Source organism: Panthera leo, chromosome B4 (genome assembly GCF_018350215.1).
Source record: "Panthera leo isolate Ple1 chromosome B4, P.leo_Ple1_pat1.1, whole genome shotgun sequence".
Lineage (NCBI taxonomy): Eukaryota > Metazoa > Chordata > Mammalia > Carnivora > Felidae > Panthera > Panthera leo.
The window spans coordinates 103,693,359-103,715,595 of record NC_056685.1 but is presented as its reverse complement, the minus strand read 5'-3'; the positions used below and the strand labels follow the sequence as shown (position 1 = coordinate 103,715,595).

Genomic DNA, 22,237 nt, shown 5'->3' with positions numbered 1-22,237 from the left:
TGCAAATAGGAACTCTGTGTAGGAACCATACTCTGTCACCCAAAGATGGGTCCTCATGAATCTATGAAGCTAAATTGTGTGACCTTATGCAAATAAAATAACTCCTGTTCTTCATTTTCCTTGTCTGGAAAATGAATGTGTAAGTCTAAATTGAGTCACCTCGTCCGGCTTCTCTGAAATCTCAGCACACTACTAGGTGAGACTTAGTTCAGTCTGTTTACTGGCAAGAGCTTGCATTAATGCTTCGTTGTGACCCTATGAAGCATGTGGTATTATTATTCCCATTTAGACATAAGGAAATTGAATTTTTTGGAAAGTTAGGTGAATTGTTGCAAAAGTTATACAACTAGAAGGCAGAGCCAAAAAGGGTAATTTCTGAACTATTATAACCACTACCAACAATCTAAAAACAAATATTTAAAATATATTGTATCTCATTTTCACATACCACTGGCATGAATGAAATGATTTTTCTATTTGCAATCTTTAGGCTTTATCTTTAACCAATGAGGTTCAGAAGACTTGTCATCACTCCTAAATTAAAAGGTAGCATATATATAATGGAAAGAACTACAGCTTTTGTGAGAAAAACAAGCAAAGACATAAACAAAAAAATAAAACATGATGGTGGGCGTTCTCTACAGCACCTAACCAGCCATGTTACCTCAGCAAAGTTATTCAGTCTCTCTGAGCAACAGCTAACTCATCTTTAAAATGGTAATGATACCTCTAAATTAAATGTACTTCATCATTAAATGAAATGATGTATGCAAAGTACTCCATACCTAGCAAATATTCCATACATATTAATTTCACAGCCATATTCTTAATGTGCCTTATAAATATTATTTTCTTGGTTATGACAGTCATGTAGGACATGTCCTTGGAAGTTAACAATCTTATTTTTTATCAAATTGACTAATAACAATATTAACGCATTTATTTTCAGTACAAAGTATTCATTCAATCAAATGCTTTTAAGTACCTACTATGCATTTCGGTTCGCATTAGACAGAACAAATACCAAATGTATTAACCTTACATATTTCAAATGATCAGAATCATTTCTCACCATTGTATCCCGGAACACTTTTTCCTGCTTGTCCTGGAGGAGGGGTTTTAGAATTACCTAATCCGATGCATGAGGCTGTAATTGGGGATCCAGTCTCTGGAGAAATAAATATTATTTATCATTTAATATTTCAACTTGAAATCATGATGTTTCCTCAGTGTATGCATTTCTCTCTGCCCCCCACCCCACCGTTTCTCAACAAATTTAACTGCATGAGGAATAAATAGTGCAAGTGTATTATTTAAAAATGAAAAAAAATATATTAGCAATCTATACCAGATCAACATTTTTAAAACTTAAGGATACAAACTGAGAATAACATATATTGTAATGCTTCTTCTAAAGAAAAGAAAGGCCTCTCGAATGTCCTTGGTTATGAATCAAAAGGCATGAAAAATGGAGAATTACGTGACTGAGAATTAAAAAAAAAATTTAACATTTATTCATTTTTGAGAGACAGAGAGAGACAGAGTGTGAGTCAGAGAGGGGCAGAGAGAGAGGGAGACACAGAATCTGAAGCAGGCTCCAGGCTCTGAGCTGTCAGCACAGAGCCCAACAGCACAGGGCTTGAACTCACGAACCGCAAGATCATGACCTGAGCTGAAGTCAGACACGTAACTGACTGAGCCACCCAGGCTCCCCATGACTGAGAATTTTACAACACACGTTAAACACTAAAAGATCCCTAGTAAAGATGCCTTCACTTAATTCACCTAGTTATTTTACTATGGTAATAACAGCTACTTGTGAAATATTTTCTGTTATTTAAGGATTAATCTCTAAAATTAGTAATCCAAAATTTTGGAGGAATATATGAACAATATCAACGCGAATTTTTTAAGAACTACCCCTGCTTACAGACATTGCATCTGAACTTGAACTTAACAATGCTTTGTCAAACTGCTCTCAGCCTGCTGTTCCAAAAGTCTGGCAGCCAGGTGTATAAGAAGGAAGGAAGAAAGGAACAGAGGGAGGAAGGACATTACTGTATGCTGATGATTTCATCAAGAGCAGACACTTAGCCACCGTTAACCTGCATCAATTAACAAAAATGACAGATTAGTTTTCTCTATCTCAAGTTGCTAACCGAATAACAGCAGCTATTATATGATATCCATAAGTTCTGAAAATAATTATTTTTATGGACAAATGCATTTGTTATTATTGGTAAACACAAGTTTGGGGTTAAGAGCATCTTTTAAATATGAGGCATGTGTGTTGGAAGAGCTGGATAAGAGTACTGACAGTGAAAAGTTCTGGAACTACTGGCTTAATATTATACACAGAAACATACACGTACATATCCCCAAAGGATTAATTGTCAAACCAATTGGGTCCAGGGGAATCCAAAATATTAAAAAACAACTATCTTCCTAAGGACTCAGAATGTATTCTTTCTACTATGGTTTCTATCATAATTTTTCATACATTTATATCACTTTAGCATGGTGGGAGGAATTTATTACTGTTCTTTACTTTCCAGAGTAGCTCAGTTTATTATTCACATTTTATGGATGGTGGCTCGGCTGGCATCAATAACAGAAGATGGACCCTCGAACATTAAAACACAGTTCCTAAGTCACAGTCCAGTGCTTAAGATGCTAAGCCATATGGTCACTGCTGAGGAGAAGCAGCAAGTAACCAGAGCAGACGTTTCTGATGTTTAACAAAAAATTCTCAAGTACTTTCATACTATGAAAAAAAAAAAACAAAACCGGGCAGGCATTTTATGCAATGGCATTCCATCAGTCATGCAATACCCCTGTCCTTTCTTCCTATGGTGCACGCGAAGCAGGGAAGGAAGCCCCCTTTTTGGAAAGGTTAGCAACATTTTCCCCTCTGCCTTTTTAAAAATGTCTCAGTACTGACCTCAGCTGTCCTCCAAAACTGACAGAGACAAGAACAGCGTGATGACAAGAAGCAACCCTGTCGAGTGAGGCGCTTAAAGGAAGGTATACAGACAGAGCGAGGTGACAACAGGGGCAGAAGCTACTAGGACGCATGAGGAAGGGAGAGGTCCCCTTTATGGCGCCTCTGTTCCCTCTCCCACCCCAAGGCGGGGGAGGGGGAAAGCAGCTGCTAAAGTACGTCTTCTATGTTAAAAGTGTGTCTCATCAAGTTTAGTTTATCACTAGAGGCACTCCAATCATTTCAAGTTCAAACTCTCTACATTTCTAAACGCCATAAAGCCTCTTAGCAACTTGTCAAGAGATGGCCTCAGAACCTACAAATGAACCTTCCAATGACTTCAGGACCTGCTGTCTCAGAGAAGCAAACAGAAACCACAACAACAAAGCTCTAACTGCACTCTGCTTCATCTCGTCTCCATGCGGACTCTCATGAAAGATCCCGGCCCTCTGCCCTTCTTATACCACCGGGAGAGAGGGGATGGGGGCTAGAGGAAGCGAGAATAAAACCTAGTCTTAAAGAAAGACACAAGAACGAGTTAGTGAAGCACGGTCAGTATGTCCTGCCTAAGTAAGTTGACACTATGCGTACTTCCTGAGATTCTTAAGCATCTTTGTATAGTGACTACATATTTATTATCTTGTCAACCTTCCGCTGTTTTGTTATAACCAATGACTGTTAAGTTAAATGAACAGGCTGTTGTTCTATAAGATTACTTTGACTCACTTTTAAGGGCAATGAAAAGGATTATCCATTCAGGTACTTAAAGTAGATACTGTAGGTTTATACTTGAAACATTAGTAATTTGAGTGCCTTGTTGATTTTATTTTGATATTCATTTGGGGGTTTGGGAAAAGAACTGTTGGTAGTGACATGTAAAAGATACATTCAGATGAAATGACAGTTTCCAGGATTCTCCACACAGGGAGCCATAGTTAGGACCAAAGTGGAATAAGAAAGGCCATAATGGTCGCTATAGAAACTTTGGTTGTCTCTCTGTATACCTCTGAACGTCCTGAGACCCAAAGAATGTACTGATCCACCTGCATGGCAAGCACACTCGTGTGCTCACACGTTCATGCACACAGACTGTGTCGCCACCCTGGCTCTCAGGCTTGTCCAGGTGCAAAGTAGGCTTCTGGTTGGGGAAAGCCCTCAGGCACACTGCCGCCCTGACCCAAACTTCTAAGGACTCCCAAAGCCCCATTGCGAAGATGTTCTTAAAACATCTGCTTCACACTGCCCAGGCTATAATTAACTGGCTAGCAGTTATCTAAGAAGACAGGAAATCCGGACGTCACACTGAGACCGAGAAATGGCTGCATTTAAACCAACCAGAACATTCTTTTGAGGAAAAGAATTGGATGCTTCATTTGGAGAAATCTTCCCAAAGATACCTAATCTTAGAAAGAGACACCCAGGAAGAAGGTGGCAGGGAGCTGAAGGCTGTGAAGAAGACGTTAGATTGGTACATTTATATTCATACTGCATTAACAGCTAATGCAGACACTTCACTTTTTTTTTTTTTTATTTTTTAGTATCTTTACTGCCTCTCCACCTTATTGCATTGGTGCCTCTCCACCTTATTGCATTGCTATTACTTAGAGGATTTTTCCCTAAAACCTCTAACTCTAAAGAAAAATAATGAGAACATACATTTTTTTTCAAATATGAATTATGCTGTGTTATGCTAAATGTTTTTTGTTTATGTTATTGCATTTAATCCAACTACGCAGGGAGATAGAAAAAAAAGGGATATTCTTTTTACAAATGAAAAATACTAAGGACTGACCTAGAAAATTGAAACCATTTTTCCTGGTTGCATAGTTCTTACAGAAAAGGATCAGAATGAAATAGAAAAGCATACCACTTGTGAGGTTCTTAAGTAGAATATGAAGGGCTGAAATCACCTGGACTGTGTCTCAGAGGAAGAAAAATCCTTGCAACAGACAGTGAGCCCAGTCTCTCAGATTTGTAAATGGAAGTAATGGTGGGACATAGCACTTATCAGCAAATATTTATTGAGCAGCTACTATGTGCTAGGTGCTGTCATCAGAACTGGGGCTAGAACAATGAACAAAAGTGACCACAATTCCTACTGTCGTGGAGCTCACATTCTAGACGGAAAGACAAACAATAAAAACACACATAAAACATATGACATGTTAAGGAGTCATAAGCACTAAGAAAATTTTTGAAAGCATAGACGGGGTGTGTGATGTGATGGGGAAGAATTGCGATTTTAGATTGGGTGGCCAGAAAAGACTTCTCTGAGAAGGTAACATTTAAGTGAAGGCTTGAAACGAGTGAGGACCTGTGTCACATGATATCTAAGGACAAAGAATCCAGGAGGAAGGAAACACAAGGGCAAAGGTCCTGAGGTAAGCTTATTTGTAGAGTGTTTGAGGAATGGTTAGTCAGCTAGTGTTACTGAAGCAGAATAAAGGAGGAAAGTGTTAACAGGGAATAAGCTCAGATAGGTAGTGAGGAGACAGATCATTTAAAAGTTCTTTGAAGTCCTTGTAAGACCTCAAGCTTTAGTTCTGAGTGATGTTGCATGCTAATGAGGGCTTTTGAACAAAAAGTAATGAATCACAACAATGCAAATAAAATTTATGTAAATATCTGCACAACATTCAGTTCTATGGCCAAGTTTATTTTATTTGGGGTTTTGAGAGAGCTGTATGTGAGAAAATGCATGGACAGACAGACGTTGCATTAGAATTGTTGGTTCAGACACAGAGATTTCTGTGTCTTCCCGAACACTCAGGAACCAATTCACATGAAAATGCCCTAGACTAGTTGAAAGGCGAGGGTCCAGTCAGGCGATGCAGGGAAGACAACTGCCCACATCAACCAAAAATAATCACTTTTGTTATATAAGTGTTAGTGTGTATATAGATCAGCACAACATTTCTGAAAGGCACTTTGGCAACTATAAAAACCCTTAAAAATGCACATACTCTTTAACCCAGTGGTTCCACGTTAAGGAATATATACAAGGAAATGTTTGTAGATGTTCACAAATATTAAGCATCAAGGATATTTATCACAGTATTGTTTATATTGATGTTTAGAAGACTGTCCACAAATAGAGATCAGACCATATTAAGAATCAATGCAAAGCTACTCAAACATCATAGAATAATGTCTGATAGGAAATAATTTTTACAAAGTATTATTTAGAAAATCTATAAAAGAGAATGCATAATATGATTCTTTTATGTAATATGCACTGAGCAAAATTATATATCTTGGCAAGATACACATTAAAATATTGACAAGTTATTTCTGAATGGTGAGCGAAGGGGAAATTATGTTGATCAATTCAGAAGGCTATATCCACGACTTTGAAATGTACTCACTATGGAGAGTAGATTGGCTGCAATTTGTTGGAGCCTCATCTTATTGAAAGGTGGGACCTATGTCCTCTCGATTTGAGTCTCAGCTACTTTTTGATGGCTCTAATAGAAAAGAGTAGAAGTGACTCTTTGTTTCCAGGCACAGGCCTTAAGAATTTTAGATCATTATCTCTGGAACCTCTGAGCTGCCATGTAAAATGGCCCATTATTCTGAATCCTGCAGGCTAAAAATGCCACTTGCAGGCATTCCCATCAAAAGTCTTGACTGACTCCAACCTTGTGGCCATTCCCAGGCATGAGAGTGAAGCCATCTTGGACCCACCAGACCAGCCTATTCACCACCAAATACTGTCTGAGTTGTCTCAATCAAGAGTACATGGAGTGTGGGGCCCCTGGTTGGCTCAGTCAGTTAAGCATCCATCCTTGGTTTCAGCTCAGGTCAAGTTATGATCTCATTGTCTGTAGGTTTGAGCCCTGCACTGGGCTCTGTGCAGGCAGTGCGGAGCCTGCGTAAGATTCTCTTCCCTTCCTCCAGTCGTGTGCAGTTGCCCTCTCTCGCTCACAAAATAAGTAAATAAACTTTATTTAAAAAAAAAAAAAGAGTACAGAGTACATGCAGTGTAAAACCTCTAGTTGATCGCTGCCCATACTCCTCATCCATAAAACCATAATATATGGTTGTTATTTTAAGCTACTAGGTTTTGGAGTAGCTTGGTTTTGTTTGTTTGTTTGTTAATACAGCAATAGACACTTGGAACACTGGCCACTAAAAATATTATAAAATCTTCCAAAAAAGAATCAGTGCAATTCTCAAAAAAGAATTGTGCACATAATTATATGAAAACACTCTCTTCAAATCAGGTTCTTCCTGAGTGCTTGAGAATCATTTGAATCAGCAGAACCAAACACAGTCTAGTCCCTGACATTTTATGTTCAGGAATTGTTTGCTGACTAGTAAATACATATTTCTTCCATGGGTTTAGGCTCCAGTTCCCATTATTAAGGTCAGGGTTCTTAAAAAAATAAATAGCAGATCACAGAATAATGCAATCCCAAAATGAAATGGGGAGCGGGAGAAATAGAGGACTCAGAAGAGAAAAAGCTGTATGTTATCATTATAATTCTGTTCCAACATTTTCTTATCCCAAGAATGATATTAAAAGGTCAGGCCTCCAATACATATTTATGGAATTCTCTCTGAAAGGCATTTCTTTTAATGGGAAGGCAGTGTTAAGGGTGGAAAGACATGCCAAACAGAAATAGCAGCATGTTCAAAGGTTGAGAAGTTAGACCATCAAGGGACTGACTGCAAGACATTCAGCAGAGCAAAGCTCAGGGGTGTAGGGTGGACAAGAGAAACAACAAGAGACAAAGTCAGAGAGATGAGCAGAGGCAGATCAAAAAGTGCCTTTTGTGCCAGGGTAAGAAATTTAGATATCATTCCAGGAAAAATGGGAGGCAGAGCGGGTTTTAGCAGAAGTGATTTGCTCAGAATTGCATTTTACAAAAATCTCTTCAGTTGCAAACTGGAGCACTAAACTGGGGATCCCAATCCAGAGCAGAAGTCATTTAGATGTTGGTGGTTTGATGAGGGGTGAGCAGCTGTGGAAGATGAGATCAAATCTGAGTTACACTCAGAATCAGAGGGTCTTGGTGATTGTTTGAGTGTGGAGAAAGTGCAAGAGGGAGAGGTCCAGACAACCCCAGGGTTTTGGCTCATAAATGAAAGGCAATGCAGAAAGAAGAGTAGATGTGAGTGAGGGTTAAGAGGAAGAACACAGTGGCAGGTTCACAAAGCCCATCTCTGTCAATAAGAGCTCCCGCTGCATCTGAAAATCTGCCATTCTGTGCACACTGTGGTTCTAGAAGCACTACATTTAAGCAATATGGATTTAGAAGTTGGTGGCCCATGCAGAGAGCTGAAGTCCTGGAAATCAATCAATTCAGCAGCCTGGTACCGCTGAGTCATATTAATCACAGCATCATCATGGGCATAAAAGCAATTTGTAAAGAAACCATTCTCTCCAATTCTGAATCTATGCAGTGTGCTATAAATAACTTGAATGGTGGCGGCAGAGGGGAAGCAGAACAGTGAGATGTATACCGGTGAAAGAAAATCAATTGAATCTTTGTGTTCACGAGATGGTACGATTACAGTTTAAAATACTTAATTCAAAGCAGCCTAACGTTTTGTACTGGAAGCAGACCATTAATTTGAGTTGTGGTCTTATCCTTCTCCCTTACCAGCCCCTTACTGCCTCTAACTGTGGAGAAACTCATAAATTACCTGCAGTTAAGTTAGATAAGAAACGCTGAATTAATGAAGGCATACGATAAGACCTAGGAAGGGAGGACTGTGGACAAAACAGAGCAATGAGAGTTCCCGTTTTAATCTTAACCAGCAAGTTGACTCCGGGAAATTAAACTCTCTATGATTACTTTTTCTCGTGTACAAACTGAACTCTTACGTTCCAAGTTCTCTTGAGTCTGGATTATCTACAGGCCAGGAGGCGAAAGATGGCCTTTATATTCATGAAAGGTGATTCAAAGAAAGGGAAGGAAAAAGGAAAATATTTATTGAGAGTTCCTGTAGGTCAGAAACTCTGCTGCATTGTTTGTACATACTTCACTTCACTTCAAGCTTCCTACAAGCCCGTGAGATAAAGTGCCCGCAGAAGATCAAGGCCTTGCCTATAGCTGCAGAGTGAGTGTTGCACCAGGATTGAAAAGCAGTCCTGTTAGGAGTCAGCATCACTTTTCACTACCTACACTGCTTTTCCAAGGAGAACAGTCACCTGTGGTTTCTAAAATTAGAACTGACAGTACAAGAGGAACTGGGAACTATTTTGGGGGGGGGGAGGGTCAATGGGTCCACGATGTAGGGGTTTATAAGCACAGGGGGAAAATCAAATTTCCAGACAGTAAGGTTTGTTAAGGAAGGGTTTAGGAACTCTTTTTTCTTGTAGAGATCAACAAAACCATAACATATTTTTGCCTTTCAAGAGTGGATTAAATGTGATTCTTGCCCAAGGTAGGAGGATTAGAATGGATGACATTTCAAAAGCCAAACCAACTTTATATCATTCGTTGATTTTACAGTGTTTAGTCTCTTGTGAAAACATTACCACTAATACAATAATGAGTACAAACAAATATTCTAAAAAGCAATTATACATATCCAAACTACTTCACGTAATCATATTTGGAAAAAAAAAAAAAAGAAACGATGTTCTTTCTACATGATCATAATATAAAGATGACAACGTCTGATTCAAAGGGTGGTATTTGACTTGGAAGATTCATTTTCAGATGGATTAACAATTTGTAAACAGTTACTCACTTTCAGAAAGAAAAGCCTTGTGAAGCCTGCCTTACATTTGACAAGAGATTATTCCTTCCACAAATCAAATTCATGTAGCTTACCTCTAAGCCCCTGCTTCTCAAATTATCAGTAAAAATTACCTACCTTAAACTAATGAAGATTACTCTAAATGAAAAAAAAAAAAAAATCCTGTTGCCAGGCAACAAAGATGGCATCAGGACTTTTTTCTCTCTCACCAGATGGATAGTGTCAGCATCGCTAGCTGAACATTGCTGAGAAGCCACTGAATCCATAAAACTGTTTTTCCCCCAATCACAACTTCTCATGCTAAACTATGTAAAAATTCTTCCCCATGAATGAAAAAAAGAGATGAATTTATTTTTGACTGTGACATTGAAAAAAAAAGTGCAGCAGACAGTAGTAATCCATTCACATAACTAAAGACTCTGCATTCTACTATTTGAAAGTAGCATACGGTATATCCTGGACAGCCCCATTCATGGGGCAAAGGCATTGTCAGTCCAGTGCAGTTCAATCCAGTGAACTGGGTTCCACAGTGTGTATTTCAAGAGTTTAGTGCAATCCTGTGTCTTTGAAAACACAGGCCTGTACTTTAATGAAGCCATAGCACCTGAATTTGATGGACTCAGACATTAAGCAAAACCCAAAAGCAAGGAATAACAAAGAGTCCAAAAGTGAACCTAGGAAGGCGGCATTTGGTTGTACAGAGGTATCTCACTCTGAGATCTGCAGCCATGGGAAGTTTTGCTAGTAGCTCTTGGCACCCAAACTATAGAAAGTATGTTTCAAATAAAGATAGAATCTTCAAGGTAAGTCACCAAGAAGATGCTTTCCTCACTGTCATCTCAGCCATGTAGGGCCTCTTATGCCTGAGTCCTAGAAAAGCATTTTGCAATAAAATATACAGGATTTTACGTGAGGCACAAGTTAAGTACATTTAAGTTAGAAGAAAGTCATAAATTTTTCACACAGTTGTACATTTATTTTTAAAAAGGCAGAAATAGGGGAGCCTGGGTGGTTCAGTAGGTTGAGCATCAGACTTTGGCTCAGATCATGATCTCGCAGTTCAATGAGCTCCAGCCCTGCAATGGACTCTGTGCTGTCAGCACGGAGCCAGCTTCAGATACTCTGTCCCCCTCTCTCTGCTCCTCCCCTGCTTACACTCTTACTTTCAAACAGTAAATAAAACATTTTAAAAAGGCAGAAATAACAAGAGTCATAAAGCTTCCAACGTTGAATTCCAAAGATGAAGAAAAGTCCCTACTGTAGAGTAAATTTAGGGCTCCAGACTGACGGATTGGAATCTCTCAGCAAAAAGTGTACCAACTTACTTATAAAAGCAGAATGTCTGAGAAAGCAGGGGTAATAAGGGAGAGGATGACCCAAAACAGCAAGTGGCTTCCACTTTGATACCCTACCTATCAAATCCTCAAATGTTGGCTGTTTCACAATTAGTCTACCTAGAAGGAATGAGACAGTACTACATTTGAAATGTACCATTTTCCACAGAGGTCTCTGCTTAGGAGAATTGTTACTAAACTGTAATTACTTATTCCATTTTGTACTTTTGATTTTTGTAAAGAAAATGTATTGCTGTCTTTAAAAAAATACTTGGGCTGGGGCACCTGGGTGGCTCAGTCGGTTGAGCGTCCGACTTCGGCTCAGGTCATGATCTCACAGTTTGAGGGTTCGAGCCCCGCATCAGGCTCTGTGCTGACCACTTACCCAGCCTGGAGCCTACTTTGGATTCTGTGTCTCCTCTCTCTGCCCCTCCCCCACTCACGCTTTGTCTCACTCTGTTTCTCAAAAAAATAAATATAAAAAAAATTTTTTTAAATACCTGGGCTAAAGGATCTTGTCGAGATAAACCTAAGACTAGGGACTGAATTGGGTCAGCCTAACTAATTTTTGTGGTTAAAACTGTGGTTGAGTTGTCTGTTCTTAGGAAGTATATCCTACTACACTGTGCGAAAAAAAAGGATTATTGTGTCATGTGGCCTTGACATATCTTAACAAGGTAGTATTGGGAGGGTGTGCTTTTAAGATCAATGATTTTGATTTAAGAACTGGCATGATCGAAGTTTGCTGAAGGCTTTGAATCCACTTTAACAAAATTCAAAATTATCAGATTCCTTCTCAAAGGAGGAAGATTTAGTCTATGTATAGAACATAGTGACTTCAGAACTGGCAACTGCAATTGAAACTGCAGCAGTTCAATCAAACAGAGAGAGAAACACTGATTACTCTGAGACATAAGAACTCAGCAAAGATGGCTCAAGGCAGATAAAGTAAGATCAATAACTTAATTGTCCCCAATGTCTCAATCTGTTAGGTGGCTACTGTTTTCTCATTGAAATCCCTCCTTAGGGTTTCTCAAATACTATGAAGAATCTTATTCCCTCATTAAAGTGATAGAAGCAAAACAAGTAAACAAACAACAAAATCACCCAGTGCCGCTCAAGTTGGTAGCTATTACATCATCACTACTTCATCACTACTTGGGTACTTGAAATACTTTCAATGTAAGCTCTGTATCTTCTGATGGGAATCACACAGACAATATTCTGACAGCAGATAGAAAGAATCACGGATTCCTTTCATCTCAACCCTTTACCTACCAAGGTGTTCTTTATTAAAGCCTTTGTGGAACTTGGGTATTCTAACCTCACAGTCGTTGTCTTTAATTAACTGACTGGTAGCATGTGAAAAAATAGGGTTTCTACTTAACTAACATTAAAAAGTGGGATGCCAAGCTGTTTTGTTACAATCACTTCTAAACCAGTATCATGTCTTACAGTAAATGGAAAGGAAAAGAAAGGAAAGGAAAGGAAGGGAAAGGAAGGGAAAGGAAAGGAAAGGAAAGGAAAGGAAAGGAAAGGAAAGGAAAGGAAAGGAAAGGAAAGGAGAGGAGAGCAAAGGAGAGCAAAGGAGAGCAAAGGAGAGCAAAGGAAAAGGAAGGAAGAAAACCTCTAAAAAGAATAAGGTCTACTGTGTTTTGGGTTCTAGTAGTTAGTCTCTGAAATTTAAGGAATTTTTTTTTTTTTTTTTGTATTTGGCCATTCACTCATAAGGAAAATGATTCCTTTATAGTTATCTTCAGACAGGGGCACCTGGGTGTCTCAGTAGGTTGAGCATCCGACTTTGGCTCAGGTCATGATCTCACAGTCCGTGAGTTCGAGCCCCTGCGTCGGGCTCTGTGCTGACAGCTCAGAGTCTGGAGCCTGCTTCAGTTTCTGTGTCTCCCCCTCACTCTGCCCCTGCCCTGCTCATGCTCTCTCTCTCTCTCTCTCTCAAAAATAAATAAACATACAAAAAAGATATTTATAGTTATCTTTAGTCAGAAACACAACAACAACAACTTCCTGCAAAGGACACCATGCACTGCACAGTGCTTTCCAAAATTGTGCTTTGTATCTGATTTTTGGAAAAGCTAAAAATGATTAATAACAGTAGGGTGTTTTATCTGGTGATGTATACCTGAGGATAATGAAGTTTTGGCTGTTTATTTATTTTTGCCCATGAATTACCATATCTTAATGGGACGATTATCTATTCTCTTAATCTCTCCTTTTTGTTTTGTTAAATTTTTAAATGTTATTTATTTATTTATTTATTTAGAAAGAAAGAAAGAAAGAACAAATGAGCGGGAGGGGCAGAGAGAGACAGAGAGGGAGAGAGAGAGAATCCCAAGCATGGGGCTCAATCTCACAACCATGAGATCATGACCTGGGCCGAAATCAAGAGTTGGACACTTAACTGACTGAGCCACCCAGGTGCCCTTAATTTCCCCTGTTTAAACTATAATTGTAGCACCTCTGTTTCTCTTTCTCTATGTATAACAGAAAATGAAAGATTCAGTCAATTATGCAGATATTTTCAATCATTTTAGGGATAAGTTATGGTGAAGATAAAAAATCTGAATGAATGACAACAATTTGTCTTTTATTCAGATTTATGAATCAAAGATATACAACTCTCCTATCTAAATTTAGCAAGACAAATTTTCTTTATGAAAGCATTAAGTGTTTACATTAGCACAATCCAAAACAAGGGCTTAATATTTCAGTCATGTTGAATAATGATGTTTTTATTTAAATGCTCCTGCAAGGAGTTGATTGGTTCTCAAATTTTCCACAGATTAGTTCTCAGTTTAGAACCTTATATATTATTTAAATCAAATATTAAAGAGTGTTGATATCAAGGGGCCAAAAGAGAATGACAGTCCCCAGAAATCTGTTGTTGCTAATACAAATTTCACTAACGTAACAAAAACAACATGGTAATGAAATGGATTGACTGCAGAATGCCTTCTTATAACTCAAGTCACAGAAATTAATCAATTTTTATTCATACATTTTAGTTACTTACCATATCCCTAATTAATTCTAAATCATACATCACAGTTTCTAAGCAGCCATTTGTACACATATATTAATGTAATCAGAGAGCAAATTCATAAATTATACATTGTATGGAAGGCTCATAAAAGTGTACGATTATATAAAAAAATCAATTTCTAAGTCAATAACAAGAAAAAAGATCTTGTAGAAAATCTGAAATTTGAAATGAAAAGTATTTCTTTGGCCAAAGCTTAACATGCCTTCAAATGCTATCAGGTTTTTACATGGCCACTCTTGTGGACATGACCCCATCCATTTAATATGTAAATAGTAGGAAATTCATGACTGTGCCAAACACATTGAATTTTCCTTTCTCTTTCCTAAGAGTTAATAATAACCCACAAAGTACTTGCCTTTTTCTCCCTGGTGAGTTAACATTAATTTGATATCACTTTAAGAAAGGTCTGTGGGGAATGCCTGGGTGGCTTAGTTGATTGAGCATCTCGACTCTTGATTTCGGCTCAGGTCATGTGGGGACTGAGCCCCACATCAGGCTCTGCTGCTGAGCATGGAGCCTGCTTAAGAATCTCTCCCTCTTTCTCTCTCTCTCTCTCTCTCTCTCTCTCTCCCTCTGCCCCTCTCCCCCACTCATACTCCTTCTCTCTCTCTCTCTCTCTCAAAAAAAGCTGCAAATATTAAACCTGAGTATCACTTTGCAGTTACTTGCCACATCATACAACTTTGAAAGTAATGAATTGATTCCTTCTATGCAACTGAATAAAAATCCGAAGGAAATTTTGTTAGTAGCTGACATCTGCATCACCTAGGATGAATTTCTTTTATAAGGTACAAAACTCCCTACCTGACTGGCTACCTATCCACCTCTCCACATGTATGTATTTCTGTACTTTAATTGGACACATCAAATTCTGTAAAATCAGATGGGAGGGGATAGAATCAGTCATTATTAGTAGAAATCCACTATGGTTTCCACAGTACTGAGCAGCCCTTCAAACCTGATTAAAATGATGGCACACTGACATAATGTTGCTATTAATTTTCTCTAAACAAGACATTAAAGAAAAAATTGCAAATTCACATGAAACTCAGTGCCCACCAGGGAACTCCTATGTGTGTTTTTCAGGTGTCAGTAAGCTTTTCGTAAGCCTGGATGCACTAACTACATACATCTGCACAAGCTATTATATATAAAGATATTAACAAGAAAAAAAGAATCATAATTTTATTTATTAATATGCTGATTTCCTTCAGTAGGCTTTGGCATAGTCACCTATAGTGGGGGAAAAACAATATTTTTCTGCAAGCACTTGCATGAGGTCACTGTGTTGGAAACAACCCCTCATATTGACCAGGAAAAGGAAAGGAAAATCATCTTAAAGTTGGTAAGATATTTTCCTCTTCCTACCTAGGAGAGTAACAGTTAGAATTTTCCTGGTGAATAAGGGGATGCATCAATCCTATAAATACTCTTCCTTGCAGAAACAATAAGTCTTCACTTGTTTTTGTATATTTCTACATATGGCACTGCTCTTTCTCTGAATTCAGTCTTATCATTTTTTATTTCCTAAATAGTTACAAATCTGAATTTAGGTAAGAAGTTTTTCCCTTAGCAAATAAAACTAGAGCGAATAGAAACTCTTTCTGATTTTCACTGTATTTAAGGAAAATGTATTCCACTCTGATCATTCATTTTATATTTTGTATTACCAAAGATATGGAAAACATGTTTTTCCAAAGAGCAATATCCAAGAAGATAATATAAAAAGTATCATTTATCAGAATCAAAGAGTTCTAAAATATCAAACAATGAACTTCAGTTTTAGTCACTCACTTGATTTTCTAGACTCTTATTATTTTTAAAATCAGGCTTAGTCTTTGCAAAGAAAATATATTTAAAAATTGTTTTCATTCAAATTTGATACTCTGCCCCAGTTACTCAGAAGATAAAAATTCTGAAAACATTAATCTAAAAGGGTTGATGTAATTTGTTAAACTAAGTAGAACTGAACTAAAATATTTACATACAGGGGTGCCTGGGTGACTCAGTCGGTTAAGTGTCTGACTTGATTTCAGCTGAGGTCATGATCTCATGGTTCGTGGGTCAAGCCCCGAGTTGACAATGCAGAACATGCTTGGGATTCTCCATCTCCCTCTCTCTCTACCCCTCCCTCACTCACACTCTCTCTTTCTCAAAAATAAATAAACTTTTAAAAATTGCTTTAAAATATGTACATAAAAAGGCCACAAGGTTCTCATAGCTCAGTTACTTTTTGTGAGTCAAATGCAAAACCCAACAAAACCTCTATACTCAGTGAAGGGGAAAACAGGTTCCAGTTAATTTCCTTACTTTCACATATATACACAAATATCCCTAAAAAGAAGCAGCATAGGGGCGCCTGGGTGGCTGAGTCAGTGAAGTGTCAACTCTTGAGTTCAGTCAGCTCAGATCATGATCTCACGCAGTTTGTGAGTTGGAGCCCCATGATGGGCTCTGTGCTGACAGCACATAGCCTGATTGGGATTCTCTGTCTCCTTCTCTCTGTGTCCTTCTCCCACTCGTTCTCTCTCACTCTCTCTCAAAGAGATAAATAAATAAACTTAAAAAAAAAGAAAGCAGCAGAAAGGTTTTTTTCTTTTTTTAAATTGTATTAAATTTCATGTTACATCCGCTTAATATGACAATTTGTTTCCCAGGGATCACTTAGTGGGAGGAAAATAGAGAATAAACAAAATAAGTAAGTAAATAAATTACACATATAATGATAAATGTTTTGGAGAAAGATACATTTAATTTTATAGAACACAAGAAGGGAGCCAGAGAACCACAGAAAATCTTATGAGAGAAACACTGCTTTAAGAAAAGTACTCTGGGAACACTGTGCCAGCGCTACAGCAAAGCAGAGGGAACAGAGATGAGTGATGAGGACAATTTAAATCGGGGCAGATGATAATGCAGCTGCCACAGCTCAAAGGCAATGGGAGCGCTGAGGTGGTATGAATCCAACAGACACTTCAAAGGAAAATCTGAGATTTAGTCACTTATTGGATACAGGCAAAACAAAGAGGAGGAGAAGCAAGCAAGATCTTCAATACTCTATACCTAGAGACCAGGAAAATGGCGTCATTGATATTGTTTACAGAGACATTTTCAACAAAAGGATAACCAAAGAATTGCTTATTTCTACTGAAGCCAGAACCACCTAAGTCCTGAGTTTATGCTTGACGGTAATAGCTCAGGGTCTCCTCCAATCCTTGCAGTGTTTTCGAACACTTCTGCAATATTTCTGTACATGTTTGGAAAATGCTCACCAGTTTGCCACCAGTGGTCTAGGACAGGTACTCTGAAGACCTTTTTGGACCATTCCAGGGTCTCCACATCACATCGTTCTCCAGCCACAAACAACGTTTTGAACCTGAATATAAGAGGGAGCATGAATTCAAATTAATCCTTGAAAATAAATCTAAATAATTTCATCCTCATTCTTTAAAACATTCTAGAATCCAACCACATTAATTCCATCAAGGAAAACAACCGTATTATCACTATATCATATTATAGAATGGTGAGAAGGATTATTTGTTTTGACCCAAATGTAGCCAAATGGGCATCGCAACATTGAAGAAAGGTGCTTCCAAAGGATTTACAACTACAGCTTCTCTTTACAACTACAACTACATTCTTCCAAAGAATTTACAACTACAGTTTGGAGAAGAGCAATTGAGTTGATCTTTGTACTGCATCTGTCATATTCATCTAATGATCAAAGATGAAAACCTTTTTCCTCCTTGACATTATGTCTGCTAATTTTAGCCCCATGTTTGATTGCTGTATTCTATTTAAGTCTATACACAAAAATATACTCTTGAATATCAGCTAAGGCAACAAACAAGCTCATAAATATGATGTGCTTGTTCACTTTGGTGAGTTCCTTTGATAAAAATTACTCTGATTTCAAATACATATTTACCCTATTCCAAGGACATACATAGGAAAAACAGGTTATTTAAAAGTAAATACCATTGTGACCTTTCTGGTCAAAAAGACTCTTATCAAAAGGAATGCAAGGTTATTAAAGAGAGCACTATGCCACAGAATAGAAAGGATGAAATAGATAAATGGAATTGGGTTGACACTTTTGGTGGTTCATTAAAAGAATGATTGTTTTTCTTTTATTCTCAATGTTTCCATGGTCTATCAAAAAAAATGTATGTATGAAGAGTTAATTCATTGTCATCAAAGTAAAAATCAATCAAATAAATAAAAACCTGCCTACCCATTCTAAACAATATAATAGTAGCCACAGGAGATTTCTTACAGTTCCCTTATCATCTCATGAAGATTCATGGAGATGCAGATACTCCCACACCTATGCTCCAACAATATACATTTCCCCTCTTGGTTATAAGCATATACATCATTTTACACTTATTTGTTTCTTGTCTATTTCCCACAGTGGACCGTGAGCTCCTTAAGAGCATTTATCTTCATGACGTCAATACCCATAAAGGAATATCTGGGACTTTTAGGTCCTTGAACGTTTCTAGAAGCTCAGGAAGATGAAGTAGAGAGGTGGGGTATAGGTAAAACTTATGTCAGCTTGACTCATTCTTCTAAGTAAAAGAGGAAGCATGCTGTTTTGTTACACAAATATCCCTACAATATTTGTTACACAAATATATTGTTACACAAATATCCCCACAAATATCAAGTGACTTGAAGAGAGAAAATTTCTGGCTATTTTAGGAAATTTTTAATGAATAACATAAAAGCAAAAGAAGTGAAGAGCAGCCACTTGGCTTTCTTTCACTGATTCAATTAGTAGGTCTAGGAGGCCAAGTGGAGACAACACAAACTGGGTGTAGTACAGAAATAACGGGTGGCAAGTCACGCTAAAATTGCTGTCTGGCAAATCTAGAGCAGGTGTGAGAAATAGGGAAGCAAAGTAGGAATAATCGTGATGGAGAAAGATATCAGGAAAAATAATATAAAGACAGAGAGATGTAATTTCAAATGTCAGATCACCCATTACTAGTCTTTGTTAAGAAACCATTTAAATAATGTGGATCAATCATTGTGGTGAGTCACCTCTCAAGGTGCAAGATGCAAGGCTGCTAGGTGATAATTTAAATCTTTAAGAGCACTCAAGGGAAACAGAGAAAAGGGATGAAAGTAGGAAAGCAAAAAGGGAGAATAATAAGAGACAGAGACTAGAAAAGAATAAATTAGACTTTTTGACTATGTATATTATGTATACATATATTGTGTATATATATACATAATATATATTATATATATTATGTATACATATATTGTGTATATATATACATAATATATATTATATATATTATGTATACATATATTGTGTATATATATACATAATATATATTATATATATTATGTATACATATATTGTGTATATATATACATAATATATATTATATATATTATGTATACATATATTGTGTATATATATACATATATATATTATATATATTTACATAATATATATATGTATGTTTGTAACCTGAGATAAAATTTAGATAATTAAATGTATATTCATTATAACATGCTTAACATTAAAATGTGGACACCAAATATGACCTCATCTGGCAAAACAGATATAGCACAATAAAACAAATACTAAAACATTAAATTATTAAAACTAGGTTAAAATATTAAAAAAAAAGAATAGGGGCGCCTGGGTGGCTCAGTCGGTTAAGCGTCCGACTTCAGCTCAGGTCACCATCTGGCGGTCCGTGAGTTCGAGCCCCGCGTCGGGCTCTGGGCTGATGGCTCAGAGCCTGGAGCCTGCTTCCGATTCTGTGTCTCCCTCTCTCCCTGCCCCTCCCCCATTCATGCTCTGTCTCTCTCTGTCTCAAAAATAAATAAACGTTAAAAAAAATTTAAAAACAAGATTAGTGTAAAGTTTTAAAGTTTAAAATGAAGTCAATACATTTGTGTTTTTAGATGCCAGGTAAAAACAAGACAAAAATTTAAATATAAAGGCCCATATTGTTGATAATCCTATGACTCAAAAATGTGAACTTATTTTAATTACATTTTCTTTAAACAGATTCCTAATATTTTAGAAAAAGTCTGTGATTACAACCATTATGCACATAGATAATTTGTATTAAAATTTATAAATGATATGTTTGGGTGATCCCAACAGTTTAGGCAAAGAACAATAAAAAGGAAGTGTTTTACAGATATCAGAGGCCATATTTCCATCATCTATCAAGTCACAGATTACTCCAAAGAGCTCTAGATTGTTCAGATGGTCAGGTGTTCAGTTTATATGTGAAACTGCAGATCTAGAATTATATATATTTTTGAAAACATGGGGTAAAATATTGTCAATTAAAAATATTAACACATAATACAAAATAATTTTTGGCTAATTAAAGGGCAACCGACATCTTGATATCACCAGCATTTTTGCAAGTTTTAATTTATTTTTTTGGCTTTTTTCCCCAGTCAAGTAAATTACAATTAACCTAATTAATTGGTTATAATGATAAAGTATTAACTAGTATTGAGTTTTTATCTGATGACAAATTTCCACATTATGTATTTTAAAGCTTAGTATTTATTATTGTGGTTTTGCAGTACAATTCTATCACTTATTTTTCTTAGAAGTTAATTACATTTTTATCATTATGGTAGCAATATTCATGCTGGCACTAATAAGCCATATATAAAGATGAAATTCCATAATGAGTAGTAAAGGTGACATCTGGCTTTTCTGCATGTCAGTCTCTTCCATTTCCAAAAAAGTCATTTATTATTTACTAAAACAGAGGAAAAATTGCAAGATGATTGGTGATTTAGAAAAATGTTAAAGTAGTATAGATTAATTCCTTTCCCTAAATACACTAAAAACTATCAATCTACTTTTTTATTAAAATTCCTCAAACTGCCCCAAAGTTATTACTTTTGTCAATTACAGACTCCTAATTGTATAACATTATTGAACATTAACATACTGTATACAAAGATTTACGAATAGAATATGACTAATGAAAAAATTAAGTCTTGTAATAAATACTTAATCAAATATTATTAACTCCTGGAGCACCTGGATGGCTCAGTCAGTTAAGCATCTGACTTTTGATTTTGGCTCAGGTCATGATTTCAGGGTTGTGGGATCAAGCCCCACACCAAGCCCCACGTTGGGCTCTTTGCTGAGAGCACAGAGCTTGCTTAGGATTCCTTCTCTCTCTGCCCCTCCCCTCTCATTCTCTCTCTCTCTCTCTCTCTCTTTCTCTCTCTCTCAAAAAATAAACTTAAAAAAAGCTTATTTAATGGAGCGCCTGGGTGGCTCAGTCAGTTGAGCATCCGGCTTTGGCCCAGGTCATGATCTCATGGTTCAGGAGTTCGAGCCCCGCATCAGGCTCTGTGTTGACAGCTCAGAGTCTGGAGCCTTCTTCAGATTCTGTGTGTCTCTCTCTCTCTGCCCCTCCCCCATTCATGTTCTCTCTCTCTTTCTCAAAAATAAATAAACATTAAAAAAAAATTTTAAAAAGCTTATTTAATATATATATTATTAACTCTCAATTCCTCATAGTAAATAAAACCATTCAATGTGATATGATATTTCTATAACCAAGATGATTAGTGAAAGAAAAAAAACAGTATATATCTATAATTATAAAGATAAATTGTAAGATAATTTAAAGATAAACTCATGCCTCAGGTCAGTCTTATTTTTTAAAGGACATTTTGTGGCTTATAATAAAAAAGAATAGTAACATCACTTAATAAACTTCTCATTAATGACCTTGCAAATATTTTATTGATAATATGAAAAGACAAATACCTCAAAATGAAAATATTTAAACAATTTTTCCTTGAAAATGCATTTTATAAACATTAATATTAGCCACTCTTGTAGTAACTTGGATTCTCTGGAATCCAAATTTACCTAAGTTAATTACATAGGTCTTCTATCTACGCTATAACTACACTGTATAATATGGAAGCTCTAAGCTACATGTGGCTATTTAAATTTTAAATTAGTTAAAATTTAAAAAAAAATGTATCAATGTCATGATAGGATTATCCTCTTGTCAAGAGTTCAATAGTCACATGCAACTTCTATCCACCATATTGCAGAGCTCAGTTTTATTGTATAGTGCTGCCATAGATTTTGATAGACTAATAAATATACGGGTAATATTCTGATGATAG

At 36.8% G+C, this 22,237-nt stretch overlaps 1 protein-coding gene across 1 annotated transcript in view; it reads right to left on the bottom strand.

The window, feature by feature from the left end:
* ACSS3 (acyl-CoA synthetase short chain family member 3) overlaps positions 1-22,237 on the bottom strand; it is a 160,283-nt gene that overhangs the window by 32,048 nt on the left and 105,998 nt on the right. The window contains exons 9-10 of the mRNA XM_042947255.1: positions 17,356-17,459; positions 1,073-1,168 (exon numbers count right to left, since the gene is read on the bottom strand). Coding sequence (XP_042803189.1) covers positions 1,073-1,168; positions 17,356-17,459 — 200 coding nt within the window. The remainder of the gene's footprint in view (positions 1-1,072; positions 1,169-17,355; positions 17,460-22,237) is intronic.